Source organism: Hermetia illucens, chromosome 7, assembly GCF_905115235.1.
Source record: "Hermetia illucens chromosome 7, iHerIll2.2.curated.20191125, whole genome shotgun sequence".
NCBI lineage: Eukaryota > Metazoa > Arthropoda > Insecta > Diptera > Stratiomyidae > Hermetia > Hermetia illucens.
Genome location: NC_051855.1, coordinates 9,662,529 through 9,686,693, shown reverse-complemented (window position 1 = coordinate 9,686,693; position 24,165 = coordinate 9,662,529). Strand labels below are relative to the sequence as shown.

Below are 24,165 nucleotides of genomic sequence, written 5' to 3'. Positions count from 1 at the left end.
TGCTTCTTCTGTAGCATGACTGGCATTATGCCATCTGGGCCTGGAGATTTGTATGCGGAGAAGCTATTTATAGCCCAGCCGATCCTATCCCCGGTAATTACCGATTTGATAGTCTCGCACAGCTGGGGTTGCCGCAAACCCTCCAAGCGAGGTTCTGACTCACAGTCCTCCTCGCTGAAGGGAAAGTGCGTTTGCACCAGCAGCTCCAAGGTTTCGCTAGAAGATTCCGTCCAGGAGCCTTCCGACTTTTTAAGGAAGGATGGACTCTTATGTTCCTTGGACAGAATCTTATTAAGCCTCGCGGATTCACTAGTGCTTTCAATGTTCTGACAATAGTCTAGCCAAGACCGCCTCTTGGCGGTCCTGATGGCCGACTTGTACTTCTTTAGGCAGTCCTTGTATGGCTGCCACTATTTTTGCCTGTAGCAGATGTTGAAGATTTCTCTGGTCAGCTTCCTGAGACTAGAGAGATCTTCGTTCCACCACGGTGGCAGGGTCTTTTTGCTGTACTTAGTAGGGCACGAGACTTTGAAGGCGGTATCAAAAGCCTTCTCCAGAGCCCCGACCTTTGACTCCAGTTCGTCTGTCGTGCCAATCCTACCAATTTGCGCACCGGAGAGTTTGTTCTTAATTACCTGACCAAACTTTCTCCAGTCGATCCTCCTGGGGTCTCTAAAGGGCTTGGAGACCTCTGCGGCGAGATCTAGACTGAAGAGTATCCAACCGTGGTCAGAGAAGGATCTCTGGTCAGACACTCTCCGGTCCTCCACCCTAAGAATCCCGTTGTCGGTTATTAGGGTGATATCAAGGACCTCCTCCCATCCGTCACAGTTCTCCGAGCAGGAGAAATGAAAGGTTAGTGTACTGCCCCCTGTTACACACCGATAGATTTGAAGTAATAATAAAATCAAAGAATGACTCACCTCTTTCGTTGATTTCGGAGCTGCCCCAAAGCGTATGCCTTTCTTTGCTGTTATGATGTTCGTCAGATGTTGTAGTTCTTCTGGCGGAGCTGATCGGTCGTGAGCCATGTATGCCGAGGAAATATACACGTTCTCTGCCCCCACCTGCTCCAGCTTGACCACAACTAGGTCACTGGAACTCAGGTCAGGGCACAGGAAAGCGTGCAGACTCTTCCTCGCCGGAATACATGCTCTCAGAGTGTTGGAGTCCCGCAACAGCACGCTGGCGGACTACCAACTAAACACCTCCCTATCATCAGAGAACTAGCCTGGAACCGTTTGACACATTACTTCGGGCTAGCCCTCCTGCTCTCCCGGCTCTGGGAACCTTCAAGTCAGGGAATTCCTTTCACCAACGGGAGGATTATACGTTTCCAGTTTGGGCGCTGGAAGTCAGGAACTGAGGGTGGGGTGGACCGAATAACTCTGTCTGGGAGTTTTAAGTGTAGGATCATGTCATCATGGTCGCTGATGCCTGGGGCTGATTCGAGGCAGGGAAAGGTATTTGGGTAGGGAATAACAGTTATGTTACGGCTAACCAGGAAGTGGTCTAGGTAGGAATGGTAGTAAGAAGTAAGTAGAAGTAGTAGTAAGGCGGAGCTGAAATGGGCTAGGTTAATGGTGGGATGGGAGGTTGTGAGGAAACGGTGAAGCTGATCCCCGTTCTGGTTTGACGGTGCGTCGAACCAGGGCGAATGCCTGGCGTTGAGGTCTCCACCGATAATTAAGGACCATTGTTTTCCAGAGGGGGCGGGTTGAGAAGCGCAGAGGCACTTGATGCGTGTGTGTCAATTGATTTCAAGATCTTTGGAGGTGGGTCAATTTGTAGCCACACAAATTTTTCGGAGATGAGTAGGGTCCTTCCACTGCTGGTGCTGCGGCCCTGAGGATTGGCTTGTTGTCGGTCAGTCCGGAAGAGATTGAAATTGGGAAGGGAAGTTTAGTTTAACCTAGTTTCATATAGGATAACTATATGGGGTTCGTGTTTGCCAAGGAATAGCTCGAACTGGAGCTGATGTTCAAATCGATTATCTTAACGTCCATTAATGTATGCTAAGATACCAGCCATTGAGTTGAACATCTGCAAAAATTCTTGCGATTTTCTGACGAACTCAGGGAAATCTGGATTGGAAATGGTGGTGGGGTGGTTTATACGGATAAGCGCTTGGGAAGAGGTTTCGCTTCGTGTGGCGTCTGCGAAGGACACAGACGGACGCGTGAAGGCGGGATTTGTAATTGGGCGATCAGAGGGACGGAAGGCAGTTGTGGGGAGAGGGTGGGTGGGAGGCGCCTGGACAAACCGAAGGCATTTCCTGTAATTTGCGGGGTGGTCGTTGCGCTGGCAATTCTTACATTGCATGTTCTTAATTTGCTCGAAGCGGACGATCATCTGCTGCATTGCTTTGACGTTGCGCCCCTGTTTTTCACGGAAAGTCGCGTCAAAAGTGACCAACGAGGTTGATATTGTTGTTCTTTGCCAAGGTCATGACAAAGAGTTTAGCGCTCAGGGTGCTGGAGGCTCTCTAAGCCTTTAATTCGTCAATAATCTGAACGTCGCATCTAAACCTCAGGGGAATGAGGCTAATAGTCTTCTGGGATGAGACAGTGTACGTGAAGAACTTGTTTTGGTTCTCCACAAGGATCTGCTTGACGGTATAGTAATCTTCCGGAGTTTTTGTTAAGATTTGGTTTGACCTACTTGAGTTCTTTATCAGATAGTTGTTAGGGAGGTCATGAGGTCCCATGGGAAATCGATTGCTTAATTGACTTTCTCGGCTCTCTACGACCACGAGTGGAGGGATCTTTAAAAGGACCAAGCTGTTTTGCATTATAATTCCGGCAAAGCCTGGGAATCAGGGAATGAAAATAGACTTCGAGCTCCGCGAAGGGCACGTTGAAAATATCTGCGTTACGTGTGTTATAAGACGCAGGACGGCAGATGATCTCGTCAGCGGCGAGCAGTCCATCAGGCCCGAGGAAAGTTTAAAGAATGTGCATAAATCCAGATAGGATCTACGCTGTTGTAGGAAGGGAAGGTTTAGAAAGCCGAGGCGGGAGGGATAATCCACACGAGGGAGGCTTTTCTTAAAGAAGAGAGAACGGGTGAATTTACGTTGCACATTTTCAAGGGCAAGACAATCACAGTTACAAGTGGGTGACCAGATCACGGAGCAATACTCGAGGGTATTCCTCACAAGGGAATTGAAGAGAGCTAAGGAGGGTTGGATGGAGTCAAAAACAGAGGAGGAGCGAAGAATAAACCCTGACAATTTTGCTGCTCGATTGATGACATTGAGGCAATGGATATCAAAGCGGAGCTTATTGTCGAAAGTGACTCCGAGGTCTTGAGTGGAATTTAAGCAGGATAAGGAATGTCCGTTAAGCGAGTAGGAGAAAGAAGTGGGTGAGGATTTTAGGGAGTAGCACATAGAGTGACACTTTCTGATGTTTACCGCTAAACCATTAGTCGAGCACCAACGAACCAGAGTGTCCAGGTTATTCTGAAGGGAAACACAGTCCATAGGCGACGATATAGCGGAAAACAGCTTAAGGTCGTCTGCATAGAGCAAACAGTGACAAGTAAGGAGGGGAGAAAGGTCGTTAATAAAAAATAAAAATAGCAAAGTACCCAGAATAGACCCCTGGGAGCCGCCAGAAGAGGGGGAGAAGGAGCGGGAAGTACAGCCGTCAAAAGAGACGCAGCAGGATCGGTTGGAAATGTAAGAGGCAAACCATAAAACAAGTGATATGGAAACGTTTAGGGACGAGACTTTGGATAGAAGTATCTTGTGATTTACAGTGTTGAAGGCTTTCGCGAAGTCAGTGTAAATGGTATGCACTTCTTGCCGTGAATTTAGACATTTGGCGACAAAGTTGGTAAAGTCAAGCAGGTTGGAGGCAGTGGACCTACGTTTAACGAAACCGTGTTGTTCTTTCACTATGTGTTGGCCAAAGTGGGCGGACAACCAGTCGCTGACATATCTTTCCAGGATTTTGGAACAGGAGGAGAGGAGGGAAATGGGACGGTAATTCTCGGCAAGCGAACGATCGCCACTTTTGTGAATGGGGATATTGAGAGCCTCTTTTCACAAGCTGGGAAAATGATTCTCTTCAAGGCTTTTGTTGAAAATAAGAGATAGGGGAAGGGAGATGGACTTACCAGTTTTGATCAAAAAGAGGTTTGGAAGACCATCGTAGTCAGGTCCGACCTTGGCATCAAATTCGCCAATGAGGTATTCAACAAGGATAGGGGTAAGTAGGGGAATGGTAGGCGATGCGGGGCAGGCTACATCTGCTATCGGGAGCGATTCGGAGGAAGGAGAAGGAGCATAGACTGATGAAAAGTAGCGGCAGATTAAATCACAAGATCGTTGGGGGGAGTTAGCTGAGAAGCCAGAGAATTTAATGGACGGAGGGGATAACTGGGCGGGGCAGCGGGAGTTGCGAATGTGGGACCAGAAAGGTTTCAGATTTCCGCGCTTTAGTGAATCTTCCACGCTGGACAAATATTCGTGTCTGGACTTACGTATTAAAGATTTGACCGAGGAACGAAGGGATTTGAAAAAAACTAAGTCAGCAACGTTTCTAGAAGACAGGAACTTCTGTCTCGCAGTCTGTTTTTGACGTAGTTTTTTGTGAATTTCAATGGTGAACCAGACGGGGGAAGAGCGTAAGCACTTAGGAGAGGAGGGAACGTAACAAGGAAGAAGATCAGATAAAATTGTATAAAAAGTGTTGAGTGCTTGGTCACATGTAAATGGAGAGAGCAGGGGGACCCAGTTGATTGACGCCAGGGCTGAGTTCAGACCTTCGAAGTTCGCCTTACGAAAGTTGAACTTGGTAGGCTTGCGAGCGACAGGAGAGTGGAGTCGGGATATCTGAACATCGAACTCGAGAGCAGGATGATGGGCGTCAGGGGCAACGTAAGACCGAGCATGAAGGGATTGGAAAAGATAACGTACAGGAAGGTTAGAGAGGACAAGGTCAAGAGTGCGATCTAAGTGGTTTCTAGAAAGGTTAAATTGGAGGGCTCCACAGGTGTACATGGAAGTGGATAGTTGAAGGGAAGGGTGGGTCAAGTTATTAGGGAGGGAGGGAAGGCCAGGTGTAACGGGCCACGAGAGCATAGGAATATTAAAGTCACCACAGAGGATGAAAGGAAGTGAGGGAAACAAAACGGTTAGGGCCTCTGATAATCTGTCGAAGAAATCCTCGTACAAAGAAGGCGGGCTTAGGCAGGGAAAATATACACACGATATGATAAAGGGACATACGTTTGGCGGAAGGACACGTATGGTAACAGAATCCTAGGAGGAGAAGAAGGAAAAGATGATTTCGGCACGGAGAGGGGACTTAACAGCTATTAGGGCACCTCCGCCAGTTGTCTTGCCAAACGCAACGCAGTCTCTGTCACAACGAAAGACAGAGTAACCTTCGAGGAGCTCAGAATCTAAAATCCTGTCATCCAACCAGGTTTCAGAAATGCAGATGACATGATGTTGAAATGGTAAGGGAGACAGTTTGAAATCCGACAGCTTGGTCCTTAGACCCCCCTTACATTTTGATAAAATAGCGCATAGTTATTGGAATCATTCAAGTTCGGCGAGGCAGGCGGGCGGGCCGGAAATTTTCACGAAGCTTAGACGTCTGATAAGGCTTAACGAAGACCCCCTGTGGCCAAAAGGAGGATTGGACGATAGAATCGATGTCACTTTGAAGGAAGCTATCACTCGGTCAGGAGAGTCATCCTTCGTCAGCTTCACACAGGAAAGAGGTGACAAAGTTGAGTTGCTTTTGCTTCTGATATAGGCCAGAATTTCGTCGGGCGTAGTGGAGTACGCTAGCCTTGACACGAACAGCTGTTTCGGTGGCGAAGCGACGTTCAATTGGGGGCCGCTCGAACGACATTAGGTCGGAAGGGCCTGCGGTTCAGCAGTGGCGGGCGTCGATGATACACAGGAGGAAGCGTACGGTGGTGCTAATGTAGCGACTGTAGTATAAACGTCAGAACTTCGTAGCGCATCCGATGTTGCGTAGGGAACTTGTCCCTCGGATGGAGGATTTTTCAGTAAGCTAGCTAGATCGATGCCAAAGTCGCCGTGTGTTGATGCAGCAGCTGAATTGCATCCGATAACGTGGTACCGCAGCAGGCGTTACAATGATAGGTAACGTTAGGGGGTTACTTATTTGCTAGCCATGAAGCCATAAATCTATTCGTAGACATAAAGTCTTATCGTATAACGTAGATTGTCGCGTATGGGACAACTTTCATATTTAACAAGTAAAGTCTTAGTGACTTTGTGGTTGATCTTATCTCTATTTGAAGTGTTTCTAAATAGTTAATCTTATTTCTATTTGGGGGTATTTCTTTTCAGCTGTTGATGGACTCTGGGCCCTTAACTCGCGGCAAAGCAGAGCAGGGCAGCCATTGCGATAAATTTCCCTTGCATGAGCGAAGCTTGGCAACTCAACATTCTAAATTTCAAACCTCAAAAGCGGCCAGGAAAATTATATTGACGTAACAATTACCCTGTCGGGTATACTCCATATTCTGAGATGGATACAAAGTGATGCATTGTGCGTCGGTGAGGAGTAACTGTCATTTTGGCAGTTATTAAACGAGTATTGCAAGGTGCAAATTGATAACGGCAATGCAGTTTTTTAGTACATAATTCGAAATTTAAGGGATGCGCGGGATTTTTTATTATTAATCGCGAACATGATTCGATCTACTTCGCTTAAGTTTGGATTTGAATAGATAGATAGATAGATTTAGATGTTCCCGCCTTTAGTGTGGGTGCAGTTCTGAAATTACCCACATTGTACTAAAAAATAAATGTCATACTCAAGGTAATATTAAAGCAGTAAGAAAGAAGATCTGACCGGCCCAAGATATTTAACTGACATTCGATTATAGATTTATGTTGAATTTAGATAAATATATGTTAATATAAGATGGAAAATAATAAATAAACTTAACTATGAAGGATGTCACTCAGCTTCAACTTGGCATTAGCAACGTTTCTCCCATACAGTAACACAGATTCGACAGTATGGTTGCGAGGGTGGGAAATTGTGTGGGTCAGAACTGTGTAAAGATACAGATATTTAGATTGTAAAATATACAACGCCAATGCAGAGATATAGATGTGTTTGACCAGGGGAAATAAATTTCCCAGATGGAAATAAATCGATAGCGTCATTAGGATTATATAATGAGGAATGAATGGGTGAATACTGAATAATATGACAGTAACCAAATAATAAAAGAGATAAATAAGATACAGAAGCTCAGAAAAGATAGAATTCCAGGGAAAATACCCACTATAAATAGCTCTTTAAAAGGAGCTTATCTGACCATTTCAGGCTGGGTATTTCCCCTACTCCATATATAAACAGGTTTTCCAATCTTTATCATTGCCAAAATGCTATAGTGTTAGTGATATATGTGACACTTTCCTATATACCCATAGATACAAGATATAAAAGACAAAAAGTCATCTCGAACCAAAAAAAATCTAGGCCAGAATAAGGATTTTTCCCTGCAAGGATCATCAGACCCTCCATTTACCTTTTGTGTATCGCGCTCTGAGAGTAACCGGCTGGTCCTGTCCTATGATCGGGCATAGTGTGATAAAAACCGTGTGGAAATTGGGAGATTTTTCCTGAGCGCGGTGAAAACTCCTAATTTTTAATCATATTCAAGGAAGATACATGAGTTCTGGCTGCAGGAATTAGGAAAAGATTGTTTCATCTATGCATCTAATGTCACGAGTTGGGTACTTTGGTATAACGCTGCTGCTTCCCCGGCCCAGTTGACGGTGTATTTGGATTAGATTCGGAATCTTTCGTTGTTTTTTTTTTTTTTTTGGAAACCTGGTTGTTTGCTGGTCCAGTAGGTGCAATTTTAGGGATACGTGGATTCGAGTGTTGTTTGTTGGTGCTATGTTGCGTCCGTTGCTGGTTAAAACTTTGGCATAAATTTCCTGTGAAATGGTTGAAAGGTATTTTGTAATATTGTGGCGTTAATTGTATGCTGTAAGGAGTCACCCCTACGTCAAAAAGTCAATAACATTGTAAGCCTGCGCTCCTTGTGACGGGAGGTGCAGATGCTAAGGAGTGGATATACGATAAGGGTGGAGGTAGGAGGATCATCACAAAGGACGTAGGGGCTGTGTTCCGAGAGAGTCTTCCTGCTCAGACAATTCTATTCGATACGAATCATGACTGAAATACTCATACAACTGTTGGTCTAGTAAAAGGATGTGAAGCTTAAGGAATAGTGTGGATATTTTGACGGTTCCTTCGGCGTTGCGGGTAGTTCTCCCAGTTGATTTCCATCTTAACTTCTGGAGATTGCTCGGTTTTCATTGTAAAGTAGACAACTCGGGAGGAGCCATAGTTTTTCAATCCGAATCCTAAAGAGAGAAGGGAAACGACATCCGAAGAAAATAAGGACACGACCGAGAGGTAGTCGTTGAAGGGCGACTTAAAAAACGCGACTTTCGTTCCGAGAATTGTGTCCTTTGCATATATTCAGCTGTAGTTTTGAAAGCTTTGAAAAGTTGGGACAAGGACTCGATGATTTCCGCAATATACGCCAAATACATCATGTATATCTCTAGTAATGAGTTCTCCATGCACGTCGATAAATAAAGGATTACTGAAAACGGGGAAAAACAAAAGATATCGAATTCTAGTGAAGTGTCAACGACCATCCCGTGTTCGTAACAGGAGAGGGTGATGAATTCTTTGCAGTGATACTACCAGGCTGACAGCGTATAGCCTTTTTATTTTACTAAATGTTCAACTCATAGTTTCTGTGAAAGGATAATCAACGCAAAAAAAATACAAAAAAACAACAAAAAACACCAAACTCAAAGCAATGACGTCGACCGGTGAAAATAGCTCTTCGCCAATTGATGGTATTTACGGTAAGAAAAGCATATTTGAGTCCTCTGATATCGCTTTCTTAGCTAATTCTCTTCTTTTTTTTTTTCTCGGATTTATTGCAGGTTCATCGACACTAGATCGAAACGATCCTTTTCCAATGGAAGGGAATGGCACAACAAAATTCATCGGCGGAACTGGTATAAATAAATTCGATTTTCATACGATAAAAGCAGCGAATGTTGCCAATTCTAAGGTAAGTTGCTAAATTTGGGGTTGAGTCCTTGTTTGATCTGGGCTTGATTGCCTTGGTGCCTTTTTAATGAGAGAAAGTCTTGGTCTTCCTTGAGATTCAGGAACAAATAAGACCATTGGTATCCCCTTATGTGTCTCACAATCATTTGAAGAAATGGTTTTGACTTTTCTAAAAATCAAACTGAATATGGCCAAGTGTTTAGGCAGTCTCCCCTAAGCTTTAAACGAAATAAAAGGCTTGTATGCTTGAACCATATTGTACACTTATTTTATACACAAATTTTGCTTACGAGTTAAGATGCTTAATAATAATAATAATAATAATAATCGTTGGCGCAACAATCCATATTGGATCAGGGCCTTGAAGTGTGTTAGACCACTTCATTCAAGAGGCAATGTGATCAGCATTGCGCATTGATTTGACTCAGGTACTCATTGACAGCTGAGTCGATTTGTATCCAACGTCAAATCATGATACAAATCTGGCTGCCACCAGTGAGATTCGAACCGCGACGTTCCGTATGACAGCCTTGTGCTCTACTCACGTAGCTATCTGGATACAAGATGCTTAGTTAGTTAGTTTAGTTGACTGGGGGGAGCCGCAGCTGCGAGCACTCAGGCGATTATTAGGCCCATTGTACTATCCCCGTAAGTTGCCTATTCAATGGCTTCCCGCCTACGGTGTTCGCAGGCTTTAGCGAATCTGAGAACATTCTCAAGAGGCAGAGAGTGTGCAGAAGAAAATCTTGCCGAGATGTCTTCGTCTGAGATCTGAGGATGCCGGGCAGCTGTATAAAAAGTGCAGGGCTGTCTCCTCCTCCTCCTCACATTGGCTGCACACAGCGGAAACCACTACCCCAATCTTTTCCATATGGTAGTTTAAGCGGCAGTGTCCCGTCAAAAGCCCTACTAGGGTTTTCATGTCCCTCTTCTTAAGGGACAACAAAAATGCCACTTTAGTGGCCCTAGGCTCCTTCAAAGGATTTTCGCTTGCCGACAAGAGTCCAAATTTCTCCACTCGGTTGCGTGAATCCTTGAAATTTCACCCTTCAGAGTAGACTTGACAGTAGATGGTCGGATTCCAAGAGCTGGTTCTGGTCCCACCATTGTGGATCCAGACCCTTGGCGAGCCAGTCTATCAGCCCGCTCATTACCGGCGATGTTAGAGTGCCCCGGTACCCACATCAGGAATGTTTCGTTCAGTCGGCCAAGTTTCAGCAGCACCTGATGACAACTCCACACCAACTGGCTTTATATGTTGTTGCCATTTACTGTTGATAATGCCGCCCGACTGTCGGAACAGATTCGAATGGTGCGACCCCTCTATTTTTGTCGCAGACATTCTTCTGCTGCCAATGAAATGGCATATATCTCCGCCTGGAATATGGTCGTCATTTTTCCGAGGGGTCGGGTCAGTTCTATAATCGGATTCTCCGAGAATACACCCGCGCCCGATCCATCCTCCGTGACTGACCCGTCGATGAAGATTATTAGGTCTGTAATCTGAAAAGATTCATGACCCCTTGTCGACCATTCTTCTCGTTCGGTGATTACGACAGTGTATGTCTTTTCAAAGACGAATCTGGAAACCATATGATCGGTCGGCATCAGGGCTACCGGATGTTTTTCAAGGAATTTCCAGATAGACGCATGCCCGTTGGATTGGCCGCTTTTCCACGCCCCAATGGTATCGAGCCTATATGCGTTGTTGGCTGCTTTCCGTTTCACCTTCAAGTGAATGGGGGGTAAATAAGTGCCGCAGTCAGCATAGTACTCATTGCTCCAGTAATACTCAGGCAACTAAGTCTCTGTATCTGCGTTAACAGCTTGCTGCTGTTATCAAAGTTCAGTCTTGGCCACCAGACGATGCATGCATACATCAAAATGGGTTTTATTATGGATGTATACATCCAATATATCTGTTTAGGTGAAAGTCCCCAGGTCTTACCTATCGCATTCCTACAGCACCAGAGCAATCTGCAGGATTTCTGGTATTGTTCCTGGATATGATGCTTCCACGTTAACTTGGAGTCGAAATGTACTCCCTAAGTACTTGACTGTTTGTGCCAGCTGGATTTCCGCCCCTGCTAAGGTGGGTAGCGTATAACTACCCCACCTGACGTTCCTAGTGAACATAACTAATCCAGTCTTCCTAGCGTTCACCGTGAGTCCATTGCGGAGACACCAGCTGTGGATTGCATACAGAGTTGCATTCAAGCAATCACATACTGTGTCCGCAAACTCGCCGGTAATTATCACGGCTAGGTCGTCGGCAAATGCTTGCGCGAAGACTTTTTTGTCCTCCAGGAGCCACAGCAGGGTATCCATCACCAAGAGCCATAACAGTGGAGAGAGAATCCCTCCCTGTGGGCAGCCCCTGAGACATCCTACTTCAATAGACTTCTGGCCGACCGATATGTGGATTTTTCTCCACTCCAGCATGTGAAGGATCCAACTGATTAGCAGCGGCTCGATTCCATGCTGTCCCGCCGCATCACAAATTGCCGCAAATGAGGCATAATTGAAGGCACCTTCGATGTCCATGAATGCGCCTAAAGCGTATTCTTTATCGGACATCGCCTTTTCAATTTTTGCCGTAAGTTCGTGGAGTGCTGTCTCCGTGGATTTGCCTTTCTGGTAGGCGTGTTGCCTATGGTGAAGTGGCCATTTAGGAATGTGTGTATCCCTTATGAACCGATCTACTAATCTTTCTAGTCCTTTTAGCAGAAAGGACGTTAGGCTGATCGGTCGAAAGCTTTTTGCGTCTGTGTAGGTGGGTTTTCCTGGTTTGGGAATGAACAACACCTTCACATCCCGCCATTTAATTGGAATATAACCGTGTGCTAGGCATGCACGATATATATTCCGAATGTGTAGACCCAGGGCATCCATTCCTTCTATTACTAGCGCAGGGATGATGCCATCCGGACCTGCAGACTTGTATCTATGGAACGAGTTAAATGCCCATTTAACTCGCTCCAGTGATACTACTTTGCATGCCAGATTCCAGTCTCTCGGTTAAGGACTTTTTTTTTTTTTATGGATGGAGGTGGAAATCTTAGAAAGACGCTGCTGCGCCAGGTTGCAGCAGTGTGTGGGATTCACACCCACTAAAACCACCCCCACTCTTCCGCCCCTCCCCGCGGGACCACCGTGAAGTATTACTTCGCGGGGGAGGCTCTGGTTCGCTATACCAGCTCGTCCATGTCACGTCTCCGTCGCGCCGCCTTCCGAGCTCGATCCAACTCCAGGGGTTTTGTCTGTACCACGGCTACTGCCTCATTTACCGCCATCCAGTTTTCCTCCGACTTCAACATCTCTTCCACCAGGTTGGAGGGCTCGATGTCCGCCCCTAAGATGCTGTTCAACCTCCTTTTCTGCTGCAGAAATCTGGGACAATGGAACATAACGTGCTCCGGGTCCTCGAGTGTAGCACCACATTCAGGACAGTTGGGAGACTCGTCCAACTCGAAGCGATGCAAGTACTTCCTATAGCCACCGTGTCCCGTAAGGAACTGTGTCAGGTGGTAATTTAATTCTCCGTGCTTTCGGTTGACCCATTTCTCGATGCACGGGATCAATGTATGGGTCCACCTGCCCTTGTCGGAGTTAGCCCATCGTTGTTGCCACTTGCCACACAACTCTCTCTTGATGGCTTTTCGGAAATCCTTGCCTTCCGATTTTCGTACAGCCAGTGTGCCTCGCTCGCTAGAAGATCTATAGGGATCATTCCTGCGATAACACACACTGCCTCCGTCGACGCCGTCCTAAATGCGCTGCACACCCTTAGCGCAATTGGCCGGTATGCCGAACATATCTTCCTCCGGTTGACAGCGTGGTTCAACGCTTCCGCCCAGACAGGGGCCGCGTATAGCAGGATCGACCTCACCACTCCCGCGAAGAGTAGCCTGCGACTATACTTCGGCCCTCTCACGCTAGGCATCATCATTGCAAGGGATGAGCTGGCATTTGCTATCTTCTCTCGCGCATAGTCCAAGTGTCCCTTGAAACTCAGCTTGGCATCGATCATCACCCCCAGGTATTTGACAACCGATTTTGAGACGACCTCACGATTACCAACCCGGATGGTAACCGTGTTGTTCTTCCTACGGTTGGTAATGAGGACCGCCTCCGTCTTTTCGTCTGCCAGGTCCAGCTTGGCCATTCGTAACCATGACTTGATGGTATGAATGGCTTCATTTGCATAAAGCTCCGCGTCCTCGGGATGCTTTGTAATTGCAACTACCGCCAAGTCGTCCGCAAAACCAATCAGCGTTGTCTCCTCCGGCACGCGAAGGCCAAGCACTCCGTCGTACATTGTGTTCCACAGCAGCGGTCCCAATACAGAACCTTGAGGCACACCTGCTGTCACAATGTACTTCTTCGGCCCGTCGTCCGTCTCGTACCAGAGAAGTCTGTCCGAAAAGTAACTCTCGATGAGCCGAGCCAAGTAGCTAGGAACACCCAGTTTGGCCAAAGCGCCCTTAATCCAGCCCCAGTTGGCTGAGTTAAAAGCATTTTTGACGTCCAGTGTCACCAGAGCACAGCATTTGCCCATGGCCATTGCATTTCGAGCCAATTCCACGACCTTTGCTACTGCATCGACCGTTGAACGGGCTCGCTGAAACCCATATTGCCGCTCTGAAAGACCACCCGCAAGCTCGATAAACGGGAGCAGCCTGTTGTATATCACCCTCTCCAACATCTTCCCCATGGTGTCTAAGAGACAAATAGGGCGATATGAAGAGGGCACGCCGGGTGGTTTTCGAGGCTTCGGTAGCAAGACCAGCTTCTGCCTCTTCCACTGGGCGGGAAACACTCCTTCCGCCATGCACGATTCGAATGTGCTTGCGAACCACCTTGGTCGGGCCTTGACCGCCACCTTCAGAGCCCTGTTCGGAATTCCGTCCAATCCCGGAGCCTTGCTGTCCCCAATACCTCTGCAGATTTCCCAAAGTTCCTCTTCGGTAACATCAGGGATCGAGAAGACGTCCTGCTGAGCTGCCAGTTGGGGTTCTCTTTCGTCCTGCTCCTGCTGCGTGAAAAGAGTTGCAATTATTTGCAACAAGAGCCGTGGGCATGTCACTTGAGGTGATTTTCGCCCGCGGATCTTCTTCATTACAACTTGGTAGGCTGTACCCCACGGATTCGTATTAGCCTCCATGCAGAGCTTCTGGTAGCATTCCCGCTTGCTTCTCCGAATGGCCTTCTTAAGGTTGCTTCGCATATCCCTGTATTCCTCCTCACGCTCCTGGTGCTCCGGCCTTACCCTTGTCCTGTGGGAAAGTCTCCTCGCTCGGAGACAAGAGGATCTCAAGGCAGCGATCTCCGTGTTCCACCAGTAGTTTGGCCTCTTGCCGTGGTGCAAACGTCGTCGTGGCATCGTAGCGTCGCATGCTTCGGTTACACGCTGAGATAGCTGTGTGACGCTGTTCCATCCGGATCATGGGCTCTCTCCAATGCGGCCAGGAATGTCTCCTCGTCGAAAGCTCCGATAGACCAGCCAACCGCCTTAGCCTTTCCACCTCCAGAGCGTCGCTGACTGCTTCCCCGGTTCCCAATGTGGAGGAAGATGGCCTGGTGGTCACTGTGGGTGTAGTGCTCACTCACTTGCCAAGCCATCCCCCTCACCAGTGAAGTGCTAACAAATGTCAAGTCAACGATCGAACCCGACCCTCTTCCTCGAAAGGTGGGTACGCATCCAACGTTGGCCAGCACGATGTCCAGCTCCGCAAATGACTCCAACAGAATTTGACCTCTGGTGTTCGTCGATCGGCTTCCCCACTCCAGGGCCCACGCGTTGAAATCGCCCGCAATGATTTTAGGGCTGCGGTCTCTAGCATTCAACACCAGACTGTCTAACATCTCCTCATATTGTGCTAAGGTTGCACTAGGAGGAGCGTAGCAGCTGTAAATATGGACACCGTTGACCTTCGTCCTTATAAAACACGGCTGCCGAGGGGGCCATGACTTCCTGAATGGCCTGTCTTCCGCACGCCTTCACCTTTAACCTCTTTTCAATCGCTGATAGCCTATGCAATAATTGATTCCCTTTTTTTTACCAGAATTTTCGTCCTTTTTCACACTTTTGTGCTTCCATTCCCGTTCTAGCGCTCAAATCGTTACGAGCTCTCCAAGAATGAACTCATTCACATGCTGTGTTATCTTGAGGGCGAACTTCAAGCACGCGATGTTGTCATTGCTGCTCTGCGAAACGAACGTGTGAAGCAATATATCCACTCCTTACGGGCAAATCGTACCAACTTAGATGATCCGCAAGCAGCTCTCTTCCGTGATAAAGCTGCGATATCTGGGAACCATATAAGTCGACAATCTTCAGCAACCGCCATACAAGCCGACTTCGAGGTTCGTAGCGTAATCGAACAGCAAATTGAGTCCTTACATCAGGTAATCACCAGGCAGCGTCAAACACAATCGCGGATGATAGCCTTTTTATCGGACTCCTTAGAAAATAATCAGCGAATGCGCCAGGAACTGGAGGAGGAGAAAAGGAAACATGAACATGACACCGCTCAAGGGGATGATATCACATATGGACTGGAGATGGAAAGGACTAAACTCAAGCAAGAGCTTGAAACTGAACGGGCTGCTCGGAAAAAACTCGAGAAGGATCTGAAAAAAGCCCAGGAACTTCTGGAATTCGAGCGTGGCCGACAAAAGCAAATCGTCCTTTTACTCCTGGCCGAACGTAAAAAGATTATTATGAAATATATCGAGGAGAGGAAGCGATCTGAAGATCTGGCCCAGATACTTAGCGAGGAGAAACAACGATCAGACTCCATAGCCGAAGGACTTGAGGAGGAAAGTAAAAAGTCCTTAAGAATGGAAGCCGAACTAGAGAAGCAAACATTGGCCATTGAAAACGAGCGAAAAACATGGAAGATCAACTTTGCAAAAGAGGAGAAGCGAATGAAAGATTTGGAATTAGAATTAGCACAATTGCGCAACGAAAATGAAACATTCCGAAAGCAAATCACATTGCGAATGGGCGGTGCTAGTCCAATGATTGTAGGTGCTGCCGCGGGAACACTATCGAATAAAACTCGTGGAAGTGCCGCTGCGACTACCGGCATACCAGGTAAACATTTTTGCTGAGGTTCTTGCAATTGGATAGACTAATCTAATGAAGGAATCCCTTTAGATGACGTAGCAACAGCCGCTGTCGCTTCATCATCTATAATGAACGTCGCCAAAATAATTCAGCCCACAGCCACGGTCTCCAGTGTGCCAGTCTCAGGTCCAAGTGAGTAGTAGACTGGGACCTTTCTCGTAGAGTATCGGGTTCTCAATGCCATTCTGTTTTGTATATTTGCAGCTACAGGAATTGCCCGTTCGATATCTCCTGGCCAGTGTTTAAGGCAACAAGCACTTGGCGGAAGCAACGACCTGATTTTAGGAAGTCCCGCTGGCATTGGACATACATCAGTTGCCACCTTTAATACAACCCTTGGAAAGGTGTGTGTGGTTGCGATGCTCTCCTGCCGCTTTGTTAACACTGGCTTATTCCGAAAATGTTATTATTCCTTTTCCAGACTGTCGTCGGACCGGCTTTACCATCGACGCCAACCGCAGAAACCCTTACAAAACTAACCCATTGTCCAAGTGGCGGCCCATCTGGACTAGTGTCAACGCCAAACCTTCCCTGTTCATCGCCCATGACAGCAGGATCAAGTACTGGAGGAGTGACATCCCTAACTCAACCATCCCAATCGGCTACATTCCTGCGTGGGACGACAAATGCAACATCACCATCGCCATCAGCATCCTTGGTTGGTGCAACCTTATCACCAGCCGGAGGTACCCTGATAAATCCTGGTGCAAGTGTCGGACGTGGTATGCCACCTCCAATTCCACCGAATAAACCGACAGTTCCACCAAAACGTGAACCCTCGATTTCGCGGATTTCTAGCACGGCTAGTGGCATGACTAGCAGTAGTAATAGTAGTAGTAGCAATTTAGCCGGTGCCACCATTCCTGTAGTAGGATCTGCTGTTGCAATTAATCAACCATCGGTCGGTGGAACTGCCGCAGCTGTCACACCAATTTTAACCAACAGTAATTCAACAGTTCCATCAAGTGTCACCAATTCAACACCATAAATCTGTAGAAGGCGAATGGAAAAAAAAATGGAGCCAGAGACAGAATAAATAATATTTCAGGTTACAATGTAGAGAACAATTTTACTTTGCGTAGAACTTCGTCTCAGAGATGGAAATACCTAAAGGAGTAAAGAACTGATACTAGATTTATTATTATATATAATGCGAGAATAAAAGGAAGCGAAAGTGTATTTCAACAATTTGAGAAAGAAAATTTATCGTGGTAGCAACCCTGCTCTGCCCTCTCTCTTTGCCGTGCAACATGGCTGAGGAATTGGGTTCGAGGAGGAAGAAGAAGAGAAGAAAAAAGAAATGTCACTTGGGCCGTTTGGCAGGTTAGCTCCTTTGGGATTGAAATATCAATCGGCCTCGAAACTTCACGTCTCTATTATAGTAGTTTACTCCGGGTGGGTTTAGTTTTGTTGAGTATTGAGTCAAGGCACGTGATAAAATCTCTGTATCCTGACAGGCAGATGATATTTGAGAACCAAGAACCTCCGCCCTCATCTTGTTGAAATGCTAGCATTCGGGTTAGCTCCAGCACGCGCAGTTGGTGTACACGACCACAGCTTTGGTAACGGTGTTGGTGCCAAGGTAATGTAACGCTTTACTCTCATTGTAAAGAGTTGGCGCCCAATGTGGGGCCTCCCTTTGCTTGCGAATACTCTGATGCCCAAACCAGCTTTCTTGTAAGTTCGAGCTTGACGCTCAAAACAGGGTCATTCAGCGAATTCCTCTGCATAGCCGGCTCCAACTATTGCCAAGATACCTGAATGGAGGATGTAGAAAGAAGCAGGCTGGACCTTGTCCATTCACTTGCCCATTCGTAACTCAGGAGCTCCACTTTTTAAATGTTTGCCAAAGTGTTATCTCGAATTATTGACTCACCATATTAAAATTAAAGTTCATTGACGCGTTTTATTCACTTTGTGGGTGTCTGGCTCTGAGTTTCGACCGAACTAGTCGAAGTTGGAAGGATGGCCGTGCCGTCATCCCATCCCTAGTCTGGGAGTAGTTTACGACTACGATTCTGATAAGATGCCTCACAAAACGCAGAGTTGATATCAGCAAGGACTGTGAAGCAGACCCAAATTGCCTACTGTGCAAAGGGAAAGAGGGTGTGGATCATTGGCGCATTGCAGGCAGGCAGCAGATGCCCGGAATACAGGAGAGCCCTTAACGCAAATCACGAATGAGGTTGATACAAATCAACCTCTCACAAACCATCCACGAGAAAGACATCAATGTGACCATAATAAGTAAGCCATATCGAAACCACGGTGGTACCATTTGGGTCAAAGACCAAACGAGTCAAGCAAGGCTATGGGATTGTGGAGAACAAGCCTTCGAGGAAACAATGGAGCTCCCAGGAGAAGTTTTCACCAGAGCGAAGGTGAAAGGCGTGCTATGCTACACTCGCTGAGTATGAGCAGATGCTTGCCGTTCTGGTTATGGATGCAAGAGAACGTTGGTCGACCACAATAGCAGCCAATCCTAATCCGTGGGCTCTCCAATAGGGCAGTCGGACAACTGATGATAGGGGACCCGTTCTCCTCGAAGCATTCGCGGAGCTAGACGTCGTACTGGCGAATGTTGGGGCCTTGTACACTTTCCGGAGAAGAGGCCAAGGGTTTATTGTGGACCTGATATACGTGAGTGCCACTTTAGACAGTAGAGTCGTTTGGCATATCAGTGAGGACTCACTCATACTCACAGCGATCACCAGGCAATCTGCATGGATCAAGCTCGAATGGAGTTCTCGCAGAATGCCGGGTGGTATGCTCGGCTAGACAGCGAAAAGTTTCGAGCGGGACACATTTTCCGCGGCGCTCAAACCCGACATATCCCTGAATAGTATTTTTTTTTTTGGGGTAGGGTAGCTGAATGCAGTGTTGGACTCCCGATTCGGTACTTCGTCGGACTACCAACTAAACACCTCCCCATCGTCAGAGAGCTAGCCTGGAACCGTTTGTCACATTACTTCGAGCCAGCCCCTGAACTCTCCCGCCTTGCGGAGCCTTCAAATCCGGGAATTCCTTTCACCAACGAGAGGGGAGAGGAGAAAGGGAACTGTCAGTTCAAGGAACCCCCTGCCATCCGGCTCCTCCACCGGTCGAGTTCTATCTTCTTAGCAACGAGAAGGGCCCGAACGTAATGGGCAACACGGTTCCAGCTGTCAGCAGTCCTCAGCGTCTCTTCCACAATGTTGTCTGGAGAGAAATCCCCTGTGCTGCTGACGAACCCCATCCCACCTTCCACAAGAAAAAAAAGTGTGGTGGGCATCGTCCACAACTCCATTGCAAAACACACAATCCGGAGAATGCGCCTTTCCAATCTTGTGCAGGTAAAACTGAAAACTTCCATGCCCACTTAAAAATTGGGTAAGGAAATAGTCAGTCTCACCATGCTTCCGATTCAGCCACGCACCTAAGTTGCCGATGAGCCGCGCAATCCATCTGCCTCTGGTTTCATTTTGCCAAGAGAGCTGCCACTCGTCTAGAGTGTGTTGCCGTTCCTCGCGAGCAACCACCTCCCTTGCGCTTGTATATGGCCTGACGCTCCCTAGCAAGAAGGGCAACGAGGATAACTCCCGCGATCACCATCACGGCCGGTTCAGAGACTGTGCGGTACGCAGACGCCACCCGTAAAGCTCCCCGTCTCTGTACTTGCGCGAGGCGTCTACGATATACCTCCTTGTTAAAAGCGCCAGCCCATACCTCTGCGCCGTAGAGCAGGGCAGACTGCGTTGAGCTCATCAGGAGACGTCGCCTACTAGACGTAGGACCCCCCAATGTTTGCCATTAGCCTACTTAACGCCGAAACTCTAGCCGCAGCCTTGTTCGCTGCTGCTTGGATTTGCTCAGAAAAGCTCATCTTTGAGTCAAGAGTCAACCCGAGGTACTTTACCGCTGATTTTGACTCGATTATCGACTCGCCGAACGATATGGGACGCAGGGTCGGAATACTCTTCTTAGTCAGGATAACTACTTCAGTTTTTTCCAGTGCAAGATTGAAACCATGAGTAGTCATCCATCCGCTTACCCGTCGCATCAATATGCCGAGTCTGCTTTGGGCCTGTTCGACAGTGCGTCCAGCAACAAGCGCTGCGACATCATCTGCGTAGCCGACCAGGCGCGAATCCTCTGGCATGTCAAGTTTAAGCAGACTCTCATAGGTAGCGTTGCAGAGGTCCGGCCCTAGGATGGATCCTTGTGCTACCCCCGACGTGACCTCCATCCACATTTGACCCTCTAGTGTTTCATAGAGCAGGGAGCGGTTCCTCAGATAGTCCCTCAAAATCCGTAAGGGATAGCTCGGCACGTTGAAGGTATTGTCTAGTGTGCCTTGAATGTCTTTCCATCTTACGGAATTGAAGGCGTTTCTGACGTCAAGCGTTACGAGGAGCACCACCCGTCGAGTTCGGCGGCTATGTGCCTCTGCTCGTCGAACGGCGTCCACGACCTGCATGACAGCATCAATTGTCGATCTCCCTGCCCTAAAACCAAACTGCCGGGGAGATAAATCTCCGGCAGCGCGTATCGCTTCAGCGAGTCTATTTCTGATGAGCTTTTCGAGCACTTTCCCAGCAGTATCAAGCATACATAGTGGGCAGTTCGGGATCGCCTTTCCCTTTAGGGATCAGCGCAAGCCTCGCAACCTTCCAACGAGCAGGGAAAATGCCCTCTTTCAGGCAAGCGTTGAATGCGCCGAGCAGTAGGTCTGGCCGGTGTTGGAATACCAGTTTGTACACCTCTGCTGGAATACCATCGGGTCCTGGCGCCTTCTTGTTTTTCATAGAGAGTACTGCCTGTTCCAACTCTTTTACAGAGAAAAGTGGACAGTCCTCTGCGCTCTCCGCGCCGACGTCACCATCCCATACGGGGTGTGCAAGGAAGAGTGCCCTCACAATGCGGTCCATCTGCTTGGCCTTAAGTGAACAGGGTTTCCGCAGAGCCCCGAGTTTTCGGGTTACAAGTTTGTAACCGAGTCCCCATGGATCCCCATTCACCTCGTCGATCAGATCTTGCCAGCAGCGAGCTTTGCTCTTGTTTATTGCGCTGCGGAGTCTCCTTTTGGCTGATTTGTACTCCATTATTATGGTACATGCCTCCTCCCGGTCGCCTAGACGTTGTGTTAAGCGGCGGAGCCTGTGACACTCCTTCCGGAGTTCGGCGATTTCCGCTGTCCACCAATACATGGAAGATTTGCCGCGCCTCGATGTCTTCCTGGGCATGGAGACTCCGCAGACCGTCGTTATCAGGTTCATAACTGAATAGTATGAATAGAGAAAAAAAGCCAGCGGTTTCTAGCCAGTAGGCAACCCAACTACTGGTGGCCGCATGTTTGCCGGCAAGTAGGCAAGCTTTTTCCAAGATTCCTCCTAATTTCGGAAATTTTCCCGGCACCCAGACCCAGACCATATACCATTTTGAAGCTCAACTCTCCCCCGATAGTGGTGATCACGGATTTCACCCTTTTTCTCGAAATGCTGAATATTAACGGAGTTAGAAGCGTTTAAAGTGTCACCCAAGATTCCTCCAAATTTGGGCGATTTTCCTTGCACCCAAATCTCCGAACCTATATGCCATTTTATAGCTCGGATCCTCACCAGATAGCAAAGATCACGAATTAAGCTCCGTTATGGGTAATTCTCAATGTTAATGGAGATATAAGCGTTTAAAAGTTTTTCCCAAGACTCTTCCAAATTTCGGCAGTTTTCCCGACACCCAGACCCGCCAACCTATACACCATTTTGAAGCGCAAACCCTCCCCCGATAGTGGTGATCACGGATTTCGTTCCTTTCTTCGAAATTCTCAATATTAAAGCTTTTCCTAAGATTCCTCCAAATGTCAGGAATTTTCCTGGCAATCAGAACCCTCAACCAATATAAAGTGTTGAACCTCAGATCCTCCCCCATTTGTAGTGATCATGAATTTCTCTCCCTTTTTCGAAATTCTCAACATTAACGGAGTTAGAGGCGTTTGAAGTTTTTCCCAAGATTCCTCCAGATTTCGGCAATTTCCCTGGCACCCAGGTTGGGGGGCAACCTATATATCGCTTTGAAGCTCAGGTCCTCCCCAGCTCATCAGCTCAAGTCTAAGAGAGACAGCTAAACTAGATTACTTACTGACTTATTTGAAGCTTGGGGACCGCATCCCCAGCCAACTACTTCGGGGAAAGAAGCAGCTGGATGGGGACGTAGGATACATAACGGCAAAATTTGTGGGCGATACCCTGACCGTCAGGTTGTGGATTAAGTCCTCTCAATAGGTTTCGGTGGGCGGGTCACTTGATCCGTATATATGCGGATGATCCAGCCCGAAAAGTCTATAAGCGCAATATCTATGATAGAAAAAGAAGACACGATGGAACGATGGCGTAGGTTAGGACTCCAAACAGCTTTTAAGGATATCGAATTTGTGGATCTCGGCGAAAATTCGAGATGTCTGAAGTACTTTATTAAGGCAGACCTAGAACGGATACTAGATGTTGCGCCATTGATGATGATGGGTGGGGACGAGGTTGGATTTGAGCCTCTGGAGTCCTAGTGGCTTTAGTGACTGAGGGCGGCGATGAATTCTTTCCGTTCGAGAAAGCGATCGCGAACACGTTTGTGGCCTGTCTCAAGAAATGGGCGTTCGGATAACCTCCTCAACAAGATACACCCTGAGCCGTGTTCGTTGATGCTCAGACATTGCAGTAGGTGCTGGTCTTCACCAAAAGGTGAATCAAAGCTGGCAACCATTGCGTTTCTTCTCAAAACAGTTCTGCTCAACGGAATTACAGCGCCTATGATCATGAAGCTTTTAGGGATATCGAATTGGTGGACCTCGGCGCAAAACCGGGATGTCTGGAGTTAAGGCAGGCCTAGACCGGATAACGGTTGTTGCGCCCTTGATTATGATGATCATGAATTACTAGCCGCGTATCTGTGCATAAAGTACTTCCGTTTGCTGTAGGGAGGGGAGATTGAGGGTGCGGAGTCGTGACGGATAATCAACCCGTGGAAGGTTCTTTTTGTAAAAGAGGGTCCGGGTGAATTTGCGTTGTACAGCTTCAAGAGCGCGGCCGTCACGGATGCGGTAGGGGGACCAGACTACACAGCAGTATTCAAGGATGTTTTTGACAAGAGAATTGAAGAGTGTTAAGAAGGGCTGGATTGAGGTAAAGTCGGATGAGGAACGTAGGATAAAACCAGACATTTTGGAAGCTCTATTGATGATGTCAACGAAGTGGGAATTGAAACGAAGTTTGTCGTCGAATATTACACCCAGGTCTTTGAAGGAGGTCAGTAGTGAAAGGGGTTGACCATTGAGAGAATAGGAAAAGGATGATGGGGAGGGTTTCAGGGAATAGCGCATCCAGTGGCATTTGTTGACATTCAGTGTTAGCTTGTTGACCGAACACCAACGGGCTAAATTATCAAGGTTGGATTGTAAGAGAGCACAGTCCAATGGAGACGAAACAGAGGCAAACAATTTAAGGTCGTCTGCGTAAAGCAAATACGGTCAGGTGAGGATGGAGGCGAGGTCATTGATAAAAAACAGAAAGAGTAGGGGGCCAAGTATAGAGCCTTGGGGAACACCAGAGGAAGGAGAAAAGGAGCGAGATGAGTGACCATGAAAAGAAACTTTGTTCTGACTATATCAGCCGGGCAACTGGGGAAGAAGGAGCAAATGTAAGACCCTTCCAAGCTGAACCTGTTATCGCTGACAGCATTGGTGACCACCGAGCTCCAGATGGTGTGGCTGAAATAGTCTACGCAGGCGGATAGGACGGATTCCTCAGGGGAGTGGTACTGGAAGTTACCTATTTTTATCGGGTTTTGGTTGAAGTCAGTAGAAGATTTTTTTCTTCCACCCAAACTTGTGGGCCAGGTTTGACGGATTTGAGAAGTTTCTTGTAAGATCCATTCAGTTCGGACCGAATAGCTCCA

General features: G+C 47.5%; 1 protein-coding gene and 1 long non-coding RNA gene across 2 annotated transcripts; both read left to right on the top strand.

Moving 5' to 3' along the window:
* The first annotated feature begins 6,190 nt into the window (after window positions 1–6,190).
* Window positions 6,191–6,948, top strand: LOC119660995. The gene is made up of 2 exons (XR_005250503.1): window positions 6,191–6,265; window positions 6,338–6,948. It is a non-coding gene; the product is annotated as an uncharacterized LOC119660995 (long non-coding RNA).
* A 445-nt stretch (window positions 6,949–7,393) lies between these two features.
* Window positions 7,394–17,427, top strand: LOC119660879 (CTTNBP2 N-terminal-like protein). Its single transcript, XM_038069794.1, has 6 exons — window positions 7,394–8,896; window positions 8,978–9,108; window positions 15,219–16,206; window positions 16,270–16,371; window positions 16,444–16,583; window positions 16,661–17,427. Exons 1-6 carry the CDS (start codon window positions 8,848–8,850, stop codon window positions 17,225–17,227), a joined length of 1,977 nt encoding a protein of 658 aa, XP_037925722.1. The 5' UTR covers window positions 7,394–8,847; the 3' UTR covers window positions 17,228–17,427.
* The last annotated feature ends 6,738 nt before the right edge of the window (window positions 17,428–24,165 follow it).